Source organism: Embiotoca jacksoni, unplaced genomic scaffold, assembly GCF_022577435.1.
Source record: "Embiotoca jacksoni isolate LCO1_2020_lvr unplaced genomic scaffold, fEmbJac1.0.p SCAF_4, whole genome shotgun sequence".
NCBI classification, from domain to species: Eukaryota; Metazoa; Chordata; class Actinopteri; family Embiotocidae; genus Embiotoca; species Embiotoca jacksoni.
In genome coordinates, this window is record NW_027185392.1 from 18,414,903 (window position 1) to 18,438,727 (window position 23,825).

The 23,825-nt window shown below is 41.3% G+C and overlaps 2 protein-coding genes across 6 annotated transcripts; one reads left to right on the forward strand and one right to left on the reverse strand.

The window, feature by feature from the left end:
* Positions 1-1,697: 1,697 nt before the first annotated feature.
* Positions 1,698-12,004, forward strand: parn (poly(A)-specific ribonuclease (deadenylation nuclease)). 5 transcript variants are annotated; one of them, XM_069167265.1, is made up of 26 exons: positions 1,698-1,765; positions 2,034-2,111; positions 2,219-2,298; positions 2,669-2,736; positions 3,797-3,878; positions 4,027-4,087; positions 4,790-4,958; positions 5,074-5,136; positions 5,239-5,277; positions 5,360-5,402; positions 5,481-5,561; positions 5,736-5,792; positions 6,520-6,597; positions 6,726-6,769; positions 6,873-6,915; positions 7,281-7,356; positions 7,443-7,553; positions 7,637-7,706; positions 7,786-7,841; positions 8,442-8,528; positions 8,612-8,686; positions 8,773-8,950; positions 9,061-9,185; positions 9,778-9,844; positions 9,923-10,107; positions 11,016-12,004. In XM_069167265.1, the coding sequence occupies exons 1-26, from the start codon at positions 1,747-1,749 to the stop codon at positions 11,060-11,062; spliced, it is 2,082 nt and encodes a 693-aa protein (XP_069023366.1). In that variant the 5' UTR covers positions 1,698-1,746; the 3' UTR covers positions 11,063-12,004. The 5 variants fall into 5 exon arrangements, with proteins under 5 accessions (XP_069023366.1, XP_069023365.1, XP_069023362.1 ...); XM_069167264.1 differs by lacking the exon at positions 1,698-1,765 and having other exon boundaries at positions 1,780-2,111; positions 9,784-9,844; XM_069167261.1 differs by lacking the exon at positions 1,698-1,765 and having other exon boundaries at positions 1,781-2,111; positions 11,019-12,004.
* A 737-nt stretch (positions 12,005-12,741) lies between these two features.
* Positions 12,742-23,769, reverse strand: LOC138208979 (RNA exonuclease 5-like). The gene is made up of 19 exons (XM_069167259.1): positions 23,683-23,769; positions 22,731-22,991; positions 22,420-22,546; positions 22,209-22,320; positions 21,793-21,900; positions 20,773-20,861; positions 20,434-20,549; positions 20,033-20,171; positions 18,229-18,323; positions 18,044-18,146; positions 17,836-17,933; positions 17,351-17,459; positions 16,946-17,062; positions 16,730-16,867; positions 16,462-16,557; positions 16,028-16,388; positions 15,750-15,937; positions 13,889-13,998; positions 12,742-13,801 (listed from the first exon to the last, which is right to left on the reverse strand). Exons 2-19 carry the CDS (start codon positions 22,982-22,984, stop codon positions 13,747-13,749), a joined length of 2,415 nt encoding a protein of 804 aa, XP_069023360.1. The 5' UTR covers positions 22,985-22,991; positions 23,683-23,769; the 3' UTR covers positions 12,742-13,746.
* Positions 23,770-23,825: the final 56 nt, after the last annotated feature.

Consider the following 23,825-nt stretch of genomic DNA (forward strand, 5'->3'; position numbering starts at 1 on the left):
TTGACTTGAGTCCCCGCTGCACAAACACAACAGGAACAAACCAGTATAAATGTAGTGCATACAACGAAGATGCAAAGTATCATATAAGATCCACAAAACCTGCTCCCATGCAAGGGAGCATGTGTGGGTGGGTGCATGCAGAGTTACATGCTAATGGGTTTTGTTCAAGTATCAGACCCTGAAGCACAAATAATTTGTGTTGTCATGGGCGGCTTGCAAGACGATGAGGCCCCTGGGCACAGACATTTAAAAGGCCCCTATCTCTTTACATAACATACTCAAATAGTCACAGCATGATCATTTAAGCGTCATCGTCTTTGAGATTGTTTTATATTTGTCTGTAGCGATTTTCTATTTCAACATGCCATTTTTGAAAAATGGCCCCTTGTGGGATCAATATAGTCTATCTATCTATCTATCTATCTATCTATCTATCTATCTATCTATCTATCTATCTATCTATCTATCTTTCTATCTATCTATCTATCTATCTTTCTATCTATCTATCTATCTATCTATCTATCTATCTATCTATCTATCTATCTATCTATCTATCTATCTATCTATCTATCTATCTATCTATCTATCTATCTATCTATCTATCTATCTTTCTATCTATCTATCTATCTATCTATCTTTCTATCTATCTATCTATCTATCTATCTATCTATCTATCTATCTATCTATCTATCTATCTATCTATCTATCTATCTATCTATCTTTCTATCTATCTATCTATCTATCTATCTATCTATCTATCTATCTATCTATCTATCTATCTATCTATCTATCTATCTTTCTATCTATCTATCTATCTATCTATCTATCTATCTATCTATCTATCTATCTATCTATCTATCTAACTATCTATCTATCTAACTATCTATCTATCTATCTATGTCGTCCATCTATTTTGCAATATTATGTGTCTCTGTTTTGTGTCTCCTTGTACTCTTATTATGTGTTTGTAGTGATTTTGAGCCTGTTTCTTGTCGTTTTATATTGAATTTAGTAATTTCATGCACGTTCGTAGTTGTCTTTTTAGTTGTTTCACATCTCAACAAGTCTTTTTACAACATGGTATTTCTCTTTATAGTGTTTTTTATGTCTATTTATAGTAATCTTATATTTGTTTGTCGTCACTTTATGACTGTTTGTTTTTGTTTTGTGTCCATTTGTAGGTGTTTTATGTCTTTTTAGTCTTTTTGCTGCCTCTGTGGTTGTTTTGTCGATAGTAATTGTATTGACATTCTAATAGGACATTTAAGAGTCCCTTCAGAAAAAGATTTAAGAGGCCTCAACACTTTGACATAAACTCTTCCTGGAAAAACGTCTTTTTATTTAATTTCTTTTACTTTCTTTTTTTTAATTTTTATTTCTCTTGCATGGATTCTGTGAGTTCACACGTGGTAAGTTCCTACACAGTTGTTGCAGCTTAAATCCCCAACTAAACATTAAAAAGGAAAAAAAATAGGAAAAGAATAAATTATATTATATATATAAATTATTATAATAAATAACATAAAGCTGATGTAAAATTACAGCCAAAAAAAATAAAATAATAATAATTAACCTGCTAGATTTATTACAAGGTGTCACTTCAAAAAAAAACAAAAACCACGTGGGTCATTAAAGCGGTGGTCCGCGGAGCGGCAGCGGCACCGGAAGTGTTTGTGAAACGGTTAAAAGCCAGTTGACGGAGGCTAGCTAGCGTTAGCTGTCAGCCGGGTTCAGTCATTGTGCAGGATGGAGGTAACACGTCAGAGTAAGTAGCGAGGCAGCTTTTGTTACAGCGGATGTTTCAGCTCGCCCTGCACATTATGACGACGCACAGCAGAGCAGAGACGTCATCTATGTTTTTGTTTTTTTTAATTTATTTTGTTAAATGGACTGAAAGTTGACATTCCTCCGGTGTTTGTGTTAGCTAGGCGAGCTAGCCTCGCTAGCTTTCTGGCTAGCGCGCTTCCTTCATGACGATAACGTGATGATGATGATGATGATGATGATGATGTTGATGTTGATGCACTTTCCAGATTATAAAGCCTGTTTGAAAACGGTGTACGGCGCCATAGAGGAGGCCGACTTCATGGCCATCGATGGAGAGTTTTCAGGTAACCGCGTCTCTCTGCAGAAGAAGAAGAAGAAGAAGAAGAAGAAGCGGAGCTTCAAGTCGCGGACGCACAACGTGACGTTTGTTTGTTTGTTTGTTTGTTTTCAGGGATCAGCGACGGTCCTAATGTCAGCGCGCTGACCAACGGGCTGGACACGCCGGAGGGGAGATACACCAAGCTCAAAAAGGTGAACGGAGCTTCCTGCAGCGTCCTCTGTCCTCCGTCCTCTGTCCTCCGTCCTCTTTCCTCCTTCCTCCGTCCTCCTTCCTCCTTCCTCCGTCCTCTGTCCTCTGTCCTCTGTCCTCCGTCCTCTTTCCTCTTTCCTCCTTCCTCTGTCCTCCGTCCTCCTTCCTCTGTCCTCCTTCCTCTGTCCTCCGTCCTCTGTCCTCCGTCCTCTTTCCTCCGTCCTCTTTCCTCCTTCCTCCGTCCTCCTTCCTCTGTCCTCCTTCACCCGTCCTCCTTCCTCCTTCCTCCGTCCTCTGTCCTCCTTCCTCCGTCCTCCGCTGCCCTGCAGCTCATTATCCTGCTTTTAAAACTCTCGTCTTGTGTTTTTCCAGCATTCGATGGACTTCCTCTTGTTCCAGTTTGGGTTGTGTACCTTCAAGTACGACCAGACGAAGTCCACGTGAGTGAGATCTGCTCTGCGTGGACAGACTCTTAGATTACACATCAATATCTGTGACTAAGTACTTTTAAAAAGTGCTGTACTTGGAATAACTTCAGCAGGAAAATACAAAGTCATTTAACAATAACAATCTAAAATCATGTATTATAATAATAATAATACCCCGACCCTAACTTTTGATACTTAAAACACATTTTGCCAATAATCCCTCCACACTTTAACTGAAGCGAGGAGGACTATTTGTTGCGGCGGTGTATTTTCACAGTTTGGTATTAGTATTTAGGACCTGAATACTTTGTCCACTGCTACATGTGACAAAATAGATGCGCTGTCTCTTAAAAGACTCCCAACTGTCACCCGCTCTGGTGTCTCCCTTCTTGCAGTAAGTAAAGTCCAACATAATGACCAGAGACGGCTCTTCGTCTGCACCTGACAAAGTCTGTTCGAGTCTTTTGGCTCCAATAATTCTCCACAAATAACAAGTGTCCTATGACACCCCCCCCCCCCCCCCCCCTCGAGGCTGGATTATTCCCAAAATGAGATCCTAAAGTTTCCAAGCTTAATGCAGTGTTGGGTGAACAGTTGTTTGGAGACGTGCGTCATCAGAGCACCTGATCAGGGCCTTTCGGTGGAGGTCTGCTTCGTTACCAGATCCTGAGGCTCCAGTCTTGAAGACGAGACTTGTTTAACAACAATCTCACCTTGAGCCACCGTGTAGTCGGATGTGTGCTCTTATGATGCAGTTACAAAAAAGTACTGCATAACAAATGTAGTAATATTCTAGTATAGAGAAACTGTTGGTTTAACGAGGGCCCTGCAGCTGAATTTTGCCCCGTGGAACGTTTTATCCTGTTTTAATTTCCATTTTAAAATGGTCCAAATGCTGATAGTTTACACAGAGTTCCCCTCCAGTGCCACCGTTGGGTTTTACGCAGGAATATTTGGAAGATTAATAAAGGAAGTCATCCAGCTTTCCTCTGATTTTCCTGCAGGTTATTGTCATGAGCTTGAAGGATGTCCCTCACTCTCGTTTCTCTCTTCCCCGTTGTCCTCTCTGCAGGTATATCATAAAGCCGTTTAACTTTTACGTATTCCCCAAACCGTTCAACAGGACGTCTCCTGACATAAAGTTCATCTGTCAAGTAAGTGACGGGTTATCGAACTGCTTCTTCTAAATAACTGAAATGAACGTTTTCTGTGCTTCACAGCGATTTTTAGATGGTTTAAGATGTTTGTTCATGGAAAAGCTAAGATCCACTGTGTGACGAGAGTCACCGTTTGTCGTTTCAGAGTTCCAGTATTGACTTCCTGGCCAGTCAGGGATTCGACTTCAACAAGGTGTTCTGTCATGGTGAGTGCAGAGTGACACTTTTATGTGCGGGATGAAATCTTACAAGTAAAAATGCCTTTTTCTTTTATATTGTAGGGTCCTCGGTATCTAAATGGCATCACGTAGCAAACCTTTACATGTAGAAAGTTAGTAGTGAATGTTTCAATTCTTTGATCACGTATTTCCTTTTATTTTAAAAATCAAAGTGTTTCTGTCTTGCAGCAGTTTATTTTGGTAAATGTTGGAAAGGGTGCGCTTTATTTAAAGTCATAACACACTCAAAACTGTAGAAGTGTTCAATATAAAGGCATTTCTGTGGAAAAATGAACCCATCAAATTAGTCCCACATCTCAGGCTTTTTATCTGCTGTTGATGAAGATTTTTAAACAAGAAGGTGTTGGATAAGTAAAGCTGTCATACGTCAGGCTGGAATAAAGCAAAACAAAATGGCAGCTCAGTTTGCTTATTGGGCCAGTCCTTTTGTAGAAACCTAGTTCATTACAAGTCTGACTGCTTTTCTAGACCGACCTTATCAGCTGTTTTTGTGAATTAAAAAAAAACAGGCTGACATTAGTTTCACCAAAGCTGCTTCTAGCTTAAGTTTTATTATTTTAGTTTACCTCGTCCGTAACTTCTGACCATAGACTGTAGCTTCTGACTACTCATGAGACCCGGAGCTGTGGAAATAGAGTCGATAAAATTGACTTTTTCTGGTTTTCAAAGGAATCCCGTACCAAAATCAGGAAGAGGAGGCACAGCTGAGAGAGCAGACTGAGGAGAGGAGGAATCAACACGCTAATGGTGTCGGGACGCCATCTTACATCTCCCCGTCGTCCTCCAAAGGCCCTGCACATGTACCCGAGGAATATAAAGACTTCATCAACAGAGTGGTGTAAGTAGCGTGATAAAACACACCAAAGGCATGAAAGCTTTGGAAGAAGCGGATGTTCCCGTGTGGCTTTTTCAACTGTTGTGCGTTTGCATCCTGCGTGCTGTTTCCCCTGCAGAGAGAAAGTCGAGGCCCTCTTAAGTAACTCGGAGAAGACTCTGGACTTGGAGCCGTGCACTGGGTAAATCTAACTCTTCTCTCAAAGCCACATCTGCCCTCAATTTGTATTCTCCATGTAAATCAGGTGTTCAAGTTGTCGCTTGTATTTATATTTGCTCACCAGGTTCCAGAGGAAGCTGATATACCAGACGCTGAACTGGAAGTGAGTGTACCGCAACGCTTTGCTTTCGCTGTCGTTATCATGTTGGTTTGTTGAACATTAACATTTTGTCTCGCTCCCACAGGTTCACCAAAGGCCTTCATGTGGAAACCATGGAAACCGAAAAAGTGAGCATACGTTTTGTCACCTTTTCGTTTTGTTTTGTTTTGTGTAGAATTGTGGCTCGAACCTCTGTTTCTGTGCAGAAGGTGCGATACATCCAGGTCAGTAAGGTCGACGAGGTGGAGAGGAAGAAGAGGGAACGGCAGAAACTGGAGAGAGAGCAGGTGAGTTTGGGCTCCAGAGGGATATCGAATCACGGAGTTTGAGTCACATTCTTGTCCTGACTGTGGTGACCGTAGGAAAACGTGTTGGTGTAGTTTCCTCTACAAAAACGAAGCAGAATATAAAAGACACTCTTCTGACATCCCGTGTTTCGCTCTCACTCTTCCCACCAACAGGAGGAGCTCAATGACGCTGTCGGCTTCTCCAGGGTCATCCACGCCATCTCTAAATCTGTGAGTCCGCCTTTTATAATTACACAAAAAATATTAAATGGGTGAACAGCGATGCTCCAAAATATAGACCAGTGGTTCTCAAATGTTTTGGTTGCGTTTTAATGCCTCGACAAAAATGTTAAAAAAAAAAAAAATAATAATTTTAAAGCCAGTAAAATTGGTTGCTCAAAACATATTACAGTAATACTCAATGTCTTCATGCACATTTAAAGACATTAGATAAACAATAAAAGTGCAATTAGGACTTAAAACCTAACTGGGAAAAAAAAAAAAAAAGGCTTTTCTAACCAATTTAAAGTGGTGATGCCTATTGAATTTCAAGAATCTAAATTGAACTGTATGCAATATTAAATAAAAATCAGTTGTCTTAATCCTAACCCTGTTTACAAATGCTGGATTGAGAGCTAACTTTTTATGTTGGTAATGACCGTTAGTTTTGGTCTTTACTGTCATGACAACCCTGGCATGAAATGGATACTTCATGGGAAATGTATGCCCTTCAAAATAAAATCACGGCAACAGAAATTCTGTAGATTTCATAATAAAAGTTTTACTTTTTCCTCTCCCACAACTCTGATACTGTCGTTGCTGTTGTTATTCAACTTTGCTGATAGTGTTGCTTCTTTTAGTAATTGGCTTATTTTGACATAGCTGTGTATTTTGTGTTAATATTCTTTTGCTGTGGTAAATCTGACTCTTAACCTGAACTGTTCCATCTGACTGGCAGGGTAAACTTGTTGTTGGCCACAACATGCTCCTGGATGTGATGCACACTATCCACCAATTCTACTGCCCTCTGCCAGAGGTACCAGATGGAAACTATAAATATGGTTTTATTTGTTTTTCCTTTAGTGGGGGACAGCTCTAAAATATTTGGCTACATTACATGTTGGTTTAAAGCCACGTAATGTGAACCTTTGTTTTTTTTTCCAGGATCTTCAAGACTTTAAGGAGGTTACAATGTGTGTCTTCCCAAGGTAATTTCTCCTTTTGTTAAATGTGTTTTCATGACTTCACAGCAGATGCTTTCTTTGTTTTTGTCTTTTTTTAATGTATTATTTGTTATTTATTCACTTGCAGACTTCTAGACACAAAGCTGATGGCTTCCACTCAGCCTTTTAAGGTAAATTATTTGCAGCAGTGTTGTAGAACCTGGTTCATGATCTTTAGTTGATGTCTGAGATCGACTGAAGGGAGAAAATAAACATACACACGAGCTTTTATTTGTTTACCTCTAAGTTTGTTCTCTGCTCTGAATAATGACATTGGGAGCTGCTCAGATTTCTCAAGTGTCGACATACTTGACCAGCAAACCTGATTATGAGGAATTAGTGGGGCTTATTAAAAGCCTTTATATAATTAGGCATGATTATGCTGTGATAGTGCAAGTAGCTGGAGCCTCCCAATTAAGCCCACAATTTTATTGAGGATTTTGTGTCTAAATTGGAACTGAACTGATGTGGTGTTTTTTTAATGTTTGTATTCCAGGAGCAGATCATGAATACTTCTCTGGCAGAGCTGGAGAAGCGGCTGAAGGAGAGCCCCTTTAAGTCGCCACAAGTTGGTGAGTAAATACCCCGGTTCTTTCCTGAAATCAATTCACCACAAAATCCCGCCGACACTTCTTCTCCTCCGCGGTGTTCCCATCAGAAACGGCAGAGGGGTTTCCCAGCTACGACACAGCCCAGGAGCAGCTGCACGAGGCCGGGTACGACGCCTACATCACCGGCCTGTGTTTCATCTCCATGTCCAACTACCTGGGTAATGAATAATCACAACTGGTCTTATTCCTAAATACAGAAACATCTCTGCATGTTGTTTTAACTGCTCGGCATCCCTTTCAGGTTCTTTCTTGACTCCACCCAAAGCTTACATCTCGGCCCGCTCCAAACTAATCGAGCCCTTCTTCAACAAGTAAGTGAGGCTCCTGATGCGCTGCTCTCCTTCATGAATCCCTCCGGGTCCTTTTCATAAATTCTTTTGTGCTCTGCAGGCTTTTCCTGATGAGAATTATGGATATTCCCTACCTCAACATCACAGGGCCAGACTGTAAGTAAAGTACTGGAGACACCTCATGACTGTCCCAACTCAACTCTGCTTTATTCATATAGCAGAAGAATGCAACTCGAAGGGCTTTACATTAGAACAACACACCAAAGTACACAACAAATATACAAAACAATGTGTTAAAAATGAATGAGGAAAATTCATTAAAAAAAAGAACAAACACCTGGGATAAAACCAATAAATATAACTTCAAGACCATAAACATTACTCCAAATTACAAGCCATATTACAGAAATAGGTCTGTAGTTTCTTTTTAAATACACTGAGTTTTCTATTCTGATATCCGGAGACGGTGATTTCCACAGTTTATGACCATAAAAAAGAGAAGGCACTCTCCAAAACCTGTCAGAGCTGACCAACGTTTTTAAATCCGTTGTGGAAAAAACAAAATGGTCCATTTCCAAGTAGCAAAAAGCTGTTTTAAAGCTCCACAGATGGTTTGATTCCACACTTGGAGAAACCCGTCACATTACACCTCCTCATCTGATTCATTGTTAAAACTCTTCTTTTTTTTTTTAAACTGCTCGGTGTAGATCTAAATTCAAACTACTCCACCTCATGTTTCTCTCCTTCTGCTCGTAGTGCAACCCAAAAGAGACCACGTCCTGTATGTCACCTTCCCTAAAGAATGGAAGACGAGTGACCTCTACCAGCTCTTTAGTGCCTTTGGTAAGACGTCATGTTGCGTGTCCATTCTGCTTTCAAACCGCCACCGGTCGTCCCTCACCCTCTCCTTTTGGTTCTTCACTCAGGGAACATCCAGGTTTCATGGCTCAACGACACATCAGCCTTTGTGTCCCTGAGTCAGACGGACCAGGTACAGATCGGTGAGTCTCGCACCCGAGTACCAGACTGGACTTTTTGCATGAATAAATGTTCGACTCTGGAGTTGATATCTCGTCCCGTTCCGCAGCCATGAACACCAGCCGCTACGCAGAGAGCTACAGGATCCAGACGTACGCAGAGTACATCCAGGGGAAGCAGCAGGAGAAGGAGAAGCTCGGCCACACGCCCAAAACCTGGGGAGAAGATGGCTGGTTGAAGCTTCACTACACGCCCTCCACCACCTCTGCCGAGTTTGGGTATCCCAGGTACGTCTTGTACATTCTTCAACATCACGTCCTGTGTATTTTTGTTGTCGTTTCTACTCGTTCTGTGTATACTGAGTACATGGTTTATTTGTTTTAATTTGTTGTCCTAGGTTGAGGAAACGCAGCATCAGTCCCATTCAGGGGGAGCAGGGAAGCGGCGAGAGTGTAATTACAGACGGCTGGAGTCACTACTCCTACCCAGATAGCACGGGCAGCAAGAAGATGAAAACTGACGGTGTGTGTGTGAATGCCCGCATGCACTCGTACTTCCCTGCTGCGGTGTGGCAGCAGGTTTCCTTTAGGAAAGCACTTAGCGGAGGTACAGTGTGCCCTGAGGGAGGTGGCAGTGTGAATAATCAACACCACCAAGGAGGTAAAGTTAAGCAGGCCTGGGTAATTAGTTGAACATCAGCTTATATTTAATTAAAGGCCACCTGCTCCAGAACAGATGGGTCAGGTGACTTCTTAACTGACAGATTCTTCCCTGCAGGTGTTCACGCTGGATAATGTGATTTGAAGGAGCATGTGACACATTTCCCGTTGTGCATCTTGGCTTTTGTTAGGACTTCATTTTTTTTTTTTTTTCTTCCAGATATGTGTCATTTTACCATTTAGGATTTCATCAATAATAAGTAGCCATCAGTCAGGTGCTGTTTTCACCCTGTAAAACTTATTTTAATTTGCATCGCGTTTGCCCTCTTAACCTTTTTAAAGGCCCTCCTTGTCCTGCACACACAGTGCGTCTCCGTCTCCCCCCGAGTAATAATCCATGCCGCACGGGGAGATCTAACCTAAGGTCTTCTGCACTGGTTGTCACTGTTTCGTAGATGCAGGCGGACAGGCGAATGCAGAGGCTGTCGAGAGCAAGACGTCAGAGGGATGGCTGAAGACGTCGTAAGTGAACAGCAGTGATCGTTTACGCTGTCCCGTTCGTGCGTTTTTAAGCCTCTTAATGGTTGCTGTGGTCTACAGAGATGCAGCAGATTCAGCCGTGTCAAGTCCAGGCCCTGATGATGATGATGATGATGATGGCGGCGATGAGGAAGAGGGCGAGAACAGTCCTGACGGCAATGATGCTGAGGGGACGGTCACTTGGCAACGAGCCTCCAAGGTCCACGGGAGGAAAGGTCCAAAGAACAAGAAAAAGAAGTCTGAAGGTGCGTTTGTCACCGCGAGAGTCGTTTACTTTCTGGATCTGATGTTCGTTAATCTAAAAAAATACCGCTCCTCCTCATAATGCCATCTAACAGTGGCTGATTATCATCATGTTTAGATGTGGTGGGTTTTTGGTTTGTTTTTCTGATTTTTAAAAAGTTATCTATTTAAAGCCGTCTTTAACGTCAAGGGTCCACGGTGGGAACGGGAACGGGTAAACGCTGATGCGGTGTAATTTTTCACATTCTGAATGCACAATGTGAAGAAATGTAGCATAAAATCTGTTGAGCTCAGGGAAAGAGCACAGCTAACTCGATGATTCCCAAAGGAGGATGGACGCTATACAAACTCTGCCCTTTTTCTTTTTCTTTTTTTTTTTTTTTTATCCCAAAATGAAAATTGATTATCTAATGTTCAGAACGTGTTGTACCACCGATATGCAAAATAAGAGACCGACTTATTCTAAATGTGACAACATATTTAGAAGACATGCTGATATGTCATGCTCGCTTCTCTTTGAGGCTGCATACAGTTACTCTGAGCCAAATGTGAACATTAATGTGCTTACAAAGACGATGGTCATTTTTGCATGTTGGCGTGCCAACGTTTGGTAAATGGTACTGAATGCACAAAGTACAACCGGGGCATTATATTGGTGAACGTCATGACTTCTGCTGGTTGGACTTTTGGGTGAAAAGTTCAATAATCTGTGACGTTAATACAACCGATCCTGACGAGGACGTTCATGGTGGTACCAAATTACCTGGTTGTTCGTCGAACAGTGGAGATATTTAGTCTGGATCAAATGGGTAGATTCAATTCAACTTCTATGCAATAATTTGCACATGAGGATAGAAATGTGTCTTTGGTTTCTGAAGCCGCCGCCTCCTCCTCCTCCTCTCCTCCGCAGCAGCTGAATCCACCGACTCCCTGTTTGAAGTCCCAGAAGTCTGGTAGCGAGAGGCCACGGTCCCGCACTGGGCTCCTGCTCAGGGTCTCTTCAGAAGCACTTGGGGTGCTCTCCTCCTCCTCCTCCTCCTCCTCCTTCTCCTCGAGGTCGTACAGCTCTGGGAGCGCTGCATGCCCTGAATTCATCCATTTCACTCAGCAGCTGTGGGTACCGGGTCCAGAGCTACCAGCTACGCTCCTCCGCTGGACTATTGAAAAGAGAAAACACAAGCCATAACAAACAGCTGCCATATTTTGATCTCGCACCAGAGGAGCAGGCAACTCCTCCAGGTACACACCCTCACAAACACACCACTAGATGTAGAAAATCGAAACGTTAAACCTTTTCATTTCTCCTCTGATGTGCTCAGACTGGAATCTGCCACTACAGACAGAATCATTCACGAGTTTTAACGACACGGTCGCCTCTAATCAGTCTTATATTTTGTGAGTGTGAGTTGAGTGCGAGTTTGTGCATGTGAGGGAGATGTACATTTTTCTCTAGTCTTTGTATTCCTGTGAATCTGTTTCATAAATCGTGAGAGATAAAATACCACTCGACAGGTCCTGTAGTTTACAAGGTCAGGGTTATTTAGTATTTTAATGCAGTCAGATATTAATTTCCATTTTAAAAAGAAATGTACGTTTCAGTCAACTTCTCCAGTTTTATCAGACATATATAAGCTTATCAATGATAATGTGATATTTATTATTGGTGGCAGTTTGACCCTTCATGAGAGGTGCTTGTTTTGTTTTTGTACAGAATTGTTTTTCTTTACCTTTTTTTTGTGTTGAATGTTTTGTAACCGTCAACCTGCAACAATGTCAGAGTATGTTCTAATGCAAAAGGTGTAAACGTTAAGACGTATACATTTTTGTATAAGATAAAGTTTAAAAATCCTTAAATACTTCCTTGGAAAGGGAACAAAATTAAAGAATGTTTCTTAGTAATCTGTTTGTCTCCCCGTTTTCTCTGCTGAATGAAAATCTGGGTCGTTGCACATGAAGCTATTCACGTTAAGACCCCAACTCCAGTTTTTAATATGCGTTTGTTCGTCCACTTGCTCTGATTTTATAGTGCTTGTTAAAGCTCCGGTGAAACCACAAGATGATGGAGATTAACATTTGATTTCATTATTCAAAATGATGCTGTAGAAACTTTTTATTTGGCACATTTTTTAAATAGACCACTTACTTTATTTATTTATTTTTTAACTGTGATTGCTCCAGAGTCCTGCTTCCCTGGTAGGCTGTTTGTTTGTTTGTTTGTCTTGCAGGTCTTTGTGAAGCTGAGGCACAATCCGGTTAACTGGGAACACCTGGCCAGTGTTCTTTACCTTATTTAATCTCACCTTCCTCGACGCCACTGTTCTCTAACGTTTCATTGGGTTTTTTTTTATGCACCTCACGTTTGCCACTAAATTCATGCACCGCTGACTGACTGCCACACCCGTCAGAATAATTAGTTACTTAAATTTTACTAGCTATAATTAAATTAAATGTGAAATTGATTTGGTTTAGAATGTTACTTTTAACTACAAAACACATCTGCTCTGAGATGTGTTTGTGGACCGTGTGTGTCAATCATCTCAAACGGTTTAACGTGTAAAGTTAATTTAATATCAAGATTTTGAATAATCCCAAAGTAACATGAATTGTATAGGAAGTCAATTATAGAAAAACAAACCTGACTTCCAAGCAGTTTTAATAGCACAAAATGCAATACATAGATTCTATCTTTACAATACAATAAAAAATTTATTGTCCATTGTCTTTCTTTGTTAAATGGAAAATGAATTGCATTAAATGAATAGTCATTCTACATCAACTTGTGATAAACTTGCTCTTCAGCATGCATTGCACCAAGTTGTTTTGTTCATTTTTCCTCATTGATCTTACAAATATGGTTAAAGTCTTGTTCAAAACATGCTTTGATTATTTGATTTTTGATTTTTTTTTTCAAGTAGTATGTGACCTAAACGTCCCTAAAATAGGACCTATTATGGTCACTTCCAGTTTCTTTAATGTTCTTGGACTCCACCAGAGTTGCTTTCCATGATTCACAGTTCACAAATCTGCTCCATGAACACGAACATCTGCACGGTAAGCCCATTACATCATTACCAGTGACATCACAGGATTTTGTCATAAGGCATATATAAATTTTTCTTATACATGTCTAATAGCCATTCATGTGGGGAGAGCAGTAACATAGCTGTCACCAAACACCTGCAACTTCTAGCATCTCCCTGCACGTCGCTCTGTACTTCATGAGCGTGCTGTGCTTGGAGCAGATGACCATATAAGGAGATCCGTGACGCCCTGACAACCGAGTGTTCAAAGCAGTCTGACGCCTGAACTGGTTTCTAAAGGAATTACCGTTTCCTACCTTTACGTCATTATTTGAAACTTTGGCCAAATTTAGCATGAACATACGATGTTGCAACATTAGGACAGAATATATTAAAAAGCGAGAAAAAAAACTTTAATATACAAATACGTACAAAATACTGCTATTAGCTCCTTGAATAAAAAAAACATCGATCTGAGGTAAAGGACGTCTCATTATGACACAGCCTTGGAGTTTGATTTTGCTTAATTGATTTCATTTAGTCCACGTGACACGGGCTGAGGCATCACGGCACTTGCTGACATTTCATTGTTTTCCCGGTGCAGGTTTAAGCTCCGTCTCCTCAAAACCCTCGAATGACCTCCATCAGACACAAACCGGGAAGGTGACCGTTCGCGCTGGATAATAGAACAGAAGAAGAAAATGGTTCAGAAATACTAAACTGTGGAGCAGATTATGTCAGAGATGCTGCAAAGAGTCCTCACCTGAAATGTCCGGGCAGCAGAACCACAGACAAGGTGCCGCCCGGGAGGGATCGGAAGAGTTTCTTTAGCCGGCGGTCCAGCTTCTTCATCACGAGATCCATTTCCTTGTCCTGCACATATTACACAATACAGCCTAAATGAAATATGTGCTATACATTATGAATATTCTGAAATATACCTGCAAGTCTTTCTTCTGTACATTACCACTCAAATCTGATTCTTACACTGAATTGGAGCTCATTTTACAGCAGAAACATGATGCAATCGTGTGTGTTTGTGCTGCTGCCACTGGCCTTAAACCACACTGACATTCATTCATTACACGGGACAGTCATCATACACTACTGTGAGGTATGTAAAGGTTGGATGATCATCAGCATACGTGTGTCTTCGTTCATAAGGCTTTGTTATCTAAGCAAGATATTTAGGTTCAGAGTTCAGAGCTGCTAACCACAAAACCAGGCAGACTGGCTTTGAAAGCTCCACCTCTGAACTGGGACGTCCATACGGGCACTCTGCATCTTTCTAGTGGAATGAGCTGCAAGACAGCTTGAAGTTACAGTTGCTTCAGAAAGTGTTCAGACTTCAGATTCAGACTTTTTGCACATTTTACTGTTGTAGTTTTTTTTTTTTTTTTCAAACTATAATGTCATTTTTTTCCCCCCCATCAATCGACAATAATCAATCCATAATGACAACGTGAAACAGTGCTTTTAAAAATCTGTAGAAAAGTCTCTGCAGCCATCTTCAGTAGCCAATTAATTACCATAGCAACACATGCCTACACATGCTTGCCTACACATGCTTGCCAACACCACTCCAACAACAGTCTCCACAAAAAGACCAGTTAAGGACTAAACTCCTGCTGTGTGCATACATGACCTAAAGGAAGAAGGACATTGTGCCATTTCAGTGTTGTGGAATTGTTTTAAGGGTTTATAATGTTAATGAGAGGTGTCTTTATGTTTGCCAGGTTACCTCTGCTGTAAAAGAGTTCAATTACATTCTCGATTACCTTATTATTACTATATAAATAATGATCGCTGTGTATTTTTGTTTATCCCATTAGTAACGATACTTTCTCCTTTGTACAGACCACACACACACACAAGCTAGCAGTTGTGCCTGTGTACCTGATGCCTTCAATCTTAGTAAAGTTCTGTTAAAGAAATTTCAGTTCCTGTTTCCTGACCTGACACTTCATATTGGTTAAGACCAGCTAAATAGTTCACTACACAATTTGTACAAAAAACATCAGAGAAGATTCTAGAGCAATAAATTGAAGGGGTCGACAACTTTGTGAAGCGACTGTAGGGAATCACATTCCTCAGAGAGACTATTAAGATTTAATAACTTGTATTTCTAATAATATTTTAGATGGTATTAATCAGTGTTGTCATGTATGTGTGACGTTTGTTCTGAGTGAGTTTTACTGTTTTGATCTTGTGTGTATTAAATGTCTTGCAAAAGAGAACTAACCAACTCCTACTCCAGTCATCAAGTTTTAACACACTGACTTCTTAATATCCACGTCACTTATCAATAAAGCATTCGTTAAAGTAGTAATTGCTCTGCTTGTATACAGTTTGTTTCTTTAATAAGCTTCTTGTTCTTTCCATCTGAACAGTACTGTTAAATTGTACTTTGACCTAAAACGTAACATAACAAGCCAGATTCTATAGTAAAGCACAATTTGGCAGTGAACACATTAAAAGTACCAACTTTCCTTGGTATTAAGTCGTCTTTATACAAACATAAACATGCAACTGTTAAAAAAAAAAAAAAATCATAAAATATGAATGCACAAAATGATCATAGAAGATTCTGTGTGACATCCAACTGGAATCAATTCAATCTTTACCTGTGAACTGTTGTTGTCGCCCTCTGCTGCTGTCCCATCAGCATCCACTGGAGCCACTGGCGTTGTCATGCCAACCCATGAAGGCAGGTGGGTCGGAGTCAGGGACGGAGAGATGAGGTAGTTCTCCGTCCGCAGATCGTCTGAAGATGAGACGGCTGCATGCTTCGCCTCTGAACTCTGGAACCCGACTGTGTCCAGCAGACACGCTCGAGTTAGAGAAGAATTCACAAACACACTCTGCAACAAGAGATCATTCAGAACAGAGCTTTTTAACTCACTTCTGCAGGTATGCCTCGCGTGTTTTACCGGCTTGACAGACAGGATGACTTCTTTCACCGCACCGAAGCGACCAAACGTCTCTGTGACTGCCTCCTCTGACAGTTTAGATGTGGTGGTGAGCTGCAACTGTTTACCGTTTATTTGAGCTAGTGGCTGCCCGTTTGCCGTTTGAACCGGAGGGACACCTGAACATTCAGCATCTGATGCATGTCCATTAACCTTTGCGGAAACGTTTACGTGTTCGGCCCGACTGGGCTTCCGTTTGACAGCGTAAAGGTGAGTTGCGTTGAGAGGGTCAGCCATTAAAGCATCAAGAGTTAGATCCAGGTCTAGCATTGACATAGACGCGGGCCTCTGCACCTAGAAAATAATAAATATTTGTGCATAGCCGACGTAAAGGGAATAAGTGGGAGGAAAAAGTGAAGAGACCTACTTTGATGGACTGCCCTTGCACATCTAGTCCATCCAGAGTTCTTAAAGCCAGCACCGCTCCCTCCAGCAGCTCAAACTCTATCTTTGCATGAAGGACCTGGAAACCAAACAGAGTTAGAACATTTATATAAGTTTAATAAATCACCACCAAAACTAGTGAACAATGTCACAGCTGTAGTTTAACAGGAACTGAGGCAGTAATTATCACCAGACACAAATAGTAGTTTAAAAATAAAAAATAGGTCAAATAAAGGACATGTGAGGGATACCCAGTCACTTTCATCCAGCATTTCTATTCTTCGAATCGGTCCACAGCAACGAAACAGCCGCCTCACTTCTGTGTTTGAGAATCGTTCAGGGAACGGCCCAGCAAACACCACGCACATGTCCCGAAGATGAGCTCCCACCTGCCGGACCAACGCACGGTAAACATACATCCAAACGACACCCTGCAAAATGATACGTGGTCTGAATAACTGCCTCACAGTCAGATACTGCTGCTCCGGATGAAGGGAGTGCCTCTTCAGATGATCCGAGAAGGAGGATAACTGGAGGACGGAGAGGAATGGATTCTTTGTCTGACTCCTGAAAGACTTCAGCAGCTGAAGAAGAGAAGGTGCAGAAGTAGGGAAGCAAAGGAGGAAGAGTTTAGGAGAGGATTCACATACGCAGAAAGGTGTAGAAAGTAAAACTTCTGATTTGATTAAAGATATCGCGGTGGCATAGCAGATGAATCCTGATGTATATTCACCTATATTACAATAAACCAGTAAACTAATATAGTAAACGAGCAAACTTGCTGATCGATGCTCATTTCAATGGGGAAAAAAAAAAGCTTTTTTGGGTGTTCGGGCAAGTGTTGGATCAGGTTGTGAAGACTAACTTCTCACCTCTCTGTCGGAGCTGTACCACCGCTGATTGGTCAGATCCAGGGCGATGTCGGATCGCTTTCCTAGAAAGGACACTGACCGCCCAAGTGTCTGCAGTATGTCGGCAAACCTGCACGAAAAGGAAGGACGGAGAATCTGTCACAATCGTTTCAATAGGAGTTTAATGTTTCAGATTTCCTGGAAGGCATGAAACCTCATTAACTATGTTGTTTAGATCAAATGATTCTCCGTGTCGACAGAGTTTTCAGGTTATTTCTGAAACATTTTCTATGTCTGAGGATGTTTACATTATTGTTTTCCAAATCAAAATGTGCTGTGATTTTTTTTGTATCCACCATGAAGAGAGTTTTTAAACACTGCCTTTAAACGGAGGCAACAAAAAACTCAAAGGAAAAACTATCCAATTTATGGTGAACGTGGTCTGAGTGACTGTTGTATGATGTCAAGGACACAGAAAGGTACAGAGTCTGGATGACATGTCGTACCTGGGACTTGGTGCTGGTGCTGGTGCTGATGCAGGTGTGCAGTCAGGGGCCTCCTCTTCTATTGTAAATCCCCACAGCCTCGGATGGAGCTCTACAACCTGACAGCGAGCATCAGCAGAAAATATTGCGTGTGTGTGTGTGTGTGTGTGTGTGTGTGTGTGTGTGTGTGTGTGCGTGTGAATGTGTGTTTTAGAGGGCATTTTTCTACCTGACGAGGTCCTGTTTTGATGAAGTACTGGGCCAGCTCCAGGGCTGCTAAAGCGTCCTCAGTGGGATCATGACCCCTCCTCTCTTCTGTTTGGATTTGCCTCCTGGCATGCAGGTGGAAAATGAAATTATGACATGTAGTGGGTGAGAAGAACTCAGAGAGAGAGAGTGAAAACAAGAGCTTACCTCAGCACTTCTTCAGCCAGAACCTTGAGCTTAAACCTCTGTCCGAAATCTTTCTTGTACAGCAGTGAGGTGTCGATTACATGCTGATGGATGAGCTGCGGGGAGGACACACATACATACACACACACACACACACACACAAACAAACAAACACACAATACAGGTCAAAACTTCAACATTATAAAGGATTTTGGATCTGTGTTTGAAGGGTGTCTCTCTAAAATGAAACATCTATTCACAGAACACCTGAAATATGAGACTACTTTAACATTACTGCTGAGAGTAAGGGACTCAAAATGATTTATATTCTCTACCGTAGCCATGTTGAGATATTATTATACAGACAACAAACGAGTCATTTGTGAAATACTAATATCTTGCTCCTAAACCCAGGTTGCAACTTTATGTTTTTGTCTTATTTGTGAGAGCTGAATTAAAAAAAAAAAACTCCACACCGGACAATAAAGCCTAACTTAGTATGTTTTTTTTCTAGTGGATGCATTTTCAAAGTAACCCAGAAAAGTAGTGAAGGAAACATTCTTGTAATTACGAAAATACGACTCATATGGCAGAAACGTAGAACAGAAAAGGGTTGTATCGATAGTTTTCATTTAAAACTAGTGGCACCTGATCACAAACACTGGATTTTCACATTGCAGCTTCCTCAGGCTCACTCACTCAAAAAACACGCCCGACTTCAATGCCTCTCAATACGCACATCCTGGCTTTAAAGCCTGCAGGTGGTGCATGTACGCTTTACTAAACAAACACTTTTCTAGTTGTGGCTCCTGTGATATCCCTCAGGAGGGCCAGTTGTTGTGATCACAGATAAGGTGATCCCCTGAAGGGGTAAATTACCTTAAATCGCTCACTAACTTGACATTGTAGAATTTGTTCTGTTCTCCTTACATGGCAGTAACCACTGGATGGCAACATAAAATATGGATTGTTCTTCAAGATACATACTCCTAGCAATCCCATCACTTGGTTACTTGTGACAAAAACATGTTCAAGATAGCATACCAGGGCCTGCAGTTTTAACAAAAAAAATGTAACATTAAAGTGTGTAAGGGTGATCCGGGTAATTTTCCGCTCCAGCTGCATGATTAATTGTATTGTAATCGAGACCTCAGTTCACGATTTTGTCACATTTTCATTCGGGACATCAGCTGCATTAAAACAAGCGCTCTGACTTTTTCCCTCAACAAATTACAAGGCTGAGTTACACACATACAGTCGATGGGTTACACCGCGCGACGCAGAGCAGCAGAAACTGTCAGTGAGGGAAATAAACCCAGTGAGTGAAACACTGGTGAAAAGAAAACGTACAGGAAAAGACAAAAGGAGAAGACGGAAGATGATTTTTGTTTTAATGCTCAGTGTCAGATTCGTGAAGCTGTTGCATAAAAGGTAAACAAGAGCGTTACTTTTCTCTTGTCCAAAGTAAGCATGCTTATGACAGGCACTAGAATATTTTTGCTGTTTCCTCCTGTATCAGGTAAATAATAATAATAAAAAAAAAAAAAAGAAATCTCAATTCCAAGTAACAAGATTGTTTTTCGTATTTCATCCAGAATCATGCGTTCCTATTTTCAAGCTGGCTAAAAGTGCCTGAAAGGAGCCGTACTGCGCAGAACACCACTGCAAGCTGATTGGACGGTGACATTCAGAGGCAGAACAAACTGTGGTAGAATGTGATTTTTAAATATTGACGTCTTGTACCCCTCTGTCACTGTGTCGCCCGACCCTGTCAGGGAACAAACCTCTAGTAACGCACTGTATGCCGAGCTTGTCAGAGACTCACTTTCAGAGCCTTGAGGTCATTGTTGAGGGAATGGCCCACTAGAACTGCGTCGCACGGCAGCAGCTTCCTGAGCTTTTCTTGAACGTCCTTCAGGGTGGTCGTGACTCGTCGCAACATCGCTGCAGTGATACCAGAGAACCTGCCGGGAGACACGGAGAAATTAATTTGAACATTTAAACATAGCATGCGACATTACTGACAAACTACACTGTTCGGAAAAATGACGCTTTACCTTAAGACTTAAGATCTGATAGTTAAAGTACCCGGGGAAAAAATGCACAGCGTATATGTGCCTATAAGATGCACCCAACTATATGCCAACAGACCTCCATTCCTGTACAAGTGTAAAGCTTCTCATTATTGACATTTTTTTGCCCAAAAAAATAAGTGTCTGTGCGTACTGAGTGAGATAATCGAGGATGCAGTTCATAGGTTTCACCAGCTCGTTCAGCACACACGTCCCATCACTGTCCACCAGAGAAACATGAGTCAGCTCATATCCCTTTTCTGTGAGACACTGAAACACAATTATAACACAATGACACACTGTTAGGAACAGCAGCACGATGAATGTAATAACAACTGCAAAAGAACATACACTGTACACTGGAATGAGTTTGGTTATACGAGGAACGGAGAGGAACTTAACCACTCATTTTGGTTTTTACTACCATGTCATAACACCACTGGATTTAACCACAGAAAGTGGTAATGTAAGTACATGATGGTGAGCATCTCACCATTTCACAATCAACTCCAAACAGAGGGCTGCTGTCAGTCACACAGTTAATGCTTTCTGTACACACAAACTCCTCAAAGCCTGGCATTCCTGTGTCAAAAGAAACAGAACAAGAACACAGAGAGTGAGTCCACGTCAGAAGACACTTCTCACTGTCACTGAGCCCAAACTGAGCTTTTAAAAAAAAAAGCTCTCCAGAGTGGATACATCTAAAAGCTGCCGTGTATTTAAATGCGAGTGGGTAAAAAAAAAGAGCATATTGAAAACAATGACAAAGGTATGACACACAGTTAAGAGCAGAGGTGAAGTTAAAAGCCTTAAAAGACGAGTATGAAAGCACGTTTTCACATGTAAACTGCATTTTCAGATTTCCTTTGGCCTGGTCACAAAGAAGTCGGACTGATGGATACAGAGTGTTGGTATAAAGCTGCCACTGGCCAACTATATAATTTGACATCCTGTTGCTAAGGACAACAACAAGGTCCTAGCTAGCAACCAACACACTGGAAAATATAAAATTTTGACAGAAGATTTGGATCATACAATACGGTCGGCAGTCTTTTGTGGGGATATAGCAATTTTAATGCCGGGGCTCGACTTCCCACATATTCCACCAAAACCTGTGTTGTTGGTGGACCGCCAGCCCAACTGCTACATCCTCGGCTTCGCGCCGCCCAAGACGATGATAATTGGTTTAAAGAAATACAAACAAGCTGGAGTGTTGTCTTCCCCGATTAAATTAATATTCGAGTGCAGCCATTCTCCAGCACCGGTACAGCCCGGTGGAGACAGGTCTGCCTGTGTGAGACTTGAAACAAGGTGACTCATGCCAGTAAGAGCATCCGTGTTTGTTATTAGATCAGCTCTGACAGCTGCCAAAAATATACATAATGTCTATCTGGGTAAAAATGACCGCTCCCGAACTCATTCACAATGGGTCAAAAACTGCTTTTCATTGTTGACATTATAATGCAAGACTCAAAAATGATTATGTTAAAAAAAAAAAAAAAAGCTCACTCACCCTTGACAGGAAAGTGCCTCTGGATCATCTCCTGCTGGGTGAAAACATAGGCTGTCAGTCCTTTTCTTTGTGTCCCAAACTTGGCGATAACTGGGTGACTTCTCAGTGCTGCAGCAGTGCACAAGAACACACACACACACACACACACATACATAAAGTACACGATTAAAAGCAAAAACACCGAAAGAAAACACAAAAACAAAACTACCGTTGACAAATTAAATTTTGCTAAATGCCAGACAAAGAATAAGACATGGCCATGGCAGCATTGTTCATCACACACTGATCGCACCTGACTTTAACATGCGTCCTGGATGATCCGGTCACAAGTGCTTAGCTTGACCTACATCAGTTCACACACACACACACACACACACACACACACACACACACACACACACACACACAATTATCACCTGGACGTATGTCGTTGTCTGGTTTGGAAGCAGATAAACAATCCACTTCAGGAACTTCAATGCTGAATATTCCAGACGCCACGTTGTCAGATGATGGAGTGAAGGTGACCCTCTTAACAACCAAATAAAAATTAAAAAAAACAAAAACATGAATAAAATTCCTCTCATTAGATAATGTATGTCAGTTCATACACTCCCCCTGGTTACCTACAGTGCTGTAGTTGGTCCTGAGGTGTTGCAGGGTGAGGTAGTGTTTGTAAAAGTGACTTTGTGTGAGGCCTTCCATGATCACGACATTTACACCTACAACTTTCCTCTGACGGTGGAGACGACACCAACTAGCAGACAGACAGGATGATAGAAACACAAGATTTAAGAAGTACAACAGCGATTGCAAGTCCGCAGACATTAGTTGAGTGTTATTATAATTGGAGTATAAGGACACAGCGTAAGTTACTTAAAGAGAATTATTTGATGAGAGCTGACAGAAAATAAATAACACATTACTACCACAGTCTTTACCTGGTCTGTCTGATGCCACCTGTTTTCCCCAGAGCAGCATAATGCAGCAGCTCTGTCAGCTCCTTCAGTGTAATTGGTTGCTGAAGGCGGTCAGGCCGCACAGAGACCCTCGGCGAGGAGGAGGAGGTACGGCCACAAAGCAGCACTTCCTCAGCTTCCTCCTCTGTTTTTAATATCTTGGTCTTCCTGTGTGCTGGCGGGGACACGTTCTCTCTTTTTCTTCCGCTGCAAGTTGCTGACGAAGAAGCCTCCATGATGGATCTACCGGGAGGTAAAAGAAAATATTTTAAGCAGCATTGTCTCGTGGATGTTAAATGTGATCCCTGTCATTTTAAGTTTGTGCACACGTAAGATGTTCACATGCTGCCCTTTAAATGTGTATGGTTTGTAGGTACATACGGCACAGACGTAGAAATACTGAGTCAAAGCTCAAGTGAGTATCAAATCTAAAACTCTACGTCTACTGACTGATGTGTGTGTCAATAACATTAGTTATCAAACAAGTGTTGAGAATAAACATTGACATTCTTTTTTTTTTTTTAAATGTTTACTTTTATTTACTTTTCTAGATATTTACTTGTTAATTTTAGACAGGTAGTTCTTAGCTAAAACTAAATAAACACAAAGAGTTGGGTTCCTTCATTAATAATAGTTGAGAGTAGTTCACTTAATGTGAGACTGAAACAAGTAATTGTTTTATACGAGGCACTAGTGTTTACCTCCACTAAGAGACAACAAATACCAGTTGACTGTTTTGAAATATCATGACCCCAAAAGTATTTAACTCATTGAAGGTCTCCCAGTTCAGCTGGTTCAGTGGGTGAACTTCTCTGTGCTCGGTTTTATGGTTCATTTTAGATCAACACTCCAAGCTGCCACTTTAAAAAATAATCATTTATACACACATTTATAGTTTCGGAGTATTTATACGAAAGTAAAAATGTGTAAATACCTGTTGTTGCGGGTAAAACTTGGTCCAAACTCTTGTGTTTCCACCACTGCTGGAGGTTAATAACACATGGCTAAAATACGTTTCCACATACACGAGTTCTAAATTAAAAAAATAAATAAATGATAACGTTACTTCCTGTTTGT

What these genes read in the sequence shown, in the direction of transcription:
- LOC138208979 (XM_069167259.1), bottom strand. Translation starts at nt 22,984, where the DNA reads ATGGAGGCTTCTTCGTCAGCAACTTGCAGCGGAAGAAAAAGAGAGAAC. An exon ending in CGGAGCAGCAGTATCTGACT is followed by an intron (nt 16,868 to 16,945) that starts GTGAGGCAGTTA and finishes TTGGTCCGGCAG; the next exon opens with GTGGGAGCTCATCTTCGGGA. An exon ending in CGCGAGGCATACCTGCAGAA is followed by an intron (nt 15,938 to 16,027) that starts GTGAGTTAAAAA and finishes TGCTGGACACAG; the next exon opens with TCGGGTTCCAGAGTTCAGAG.
- parn (XM_069167260.1), top strand. Translation starts at nt 1,985, where the DNA reads ATGATGATGATGATGATGATGATGATGTTGATGTTGATGCACTTTCCA. An exon ending in CATCGATGGAGAGTTTTCAG is followed by an intron (nt 2,112 to 2,218) that starts GTAACCGCGTCT and finishes GTTTGTTTTCAG; the next exon opens with GGATCAGCGACGGTCCTAAT. An exon ending in TACGACCAGACGAAGTCCAC is followed by an intron (nt 2,737 to 3,796) that starts GTGAGTGAGATC and finishes TCCTCTCTGCAG; the next exon opens with GTATATCATAAAGCCGTTTA.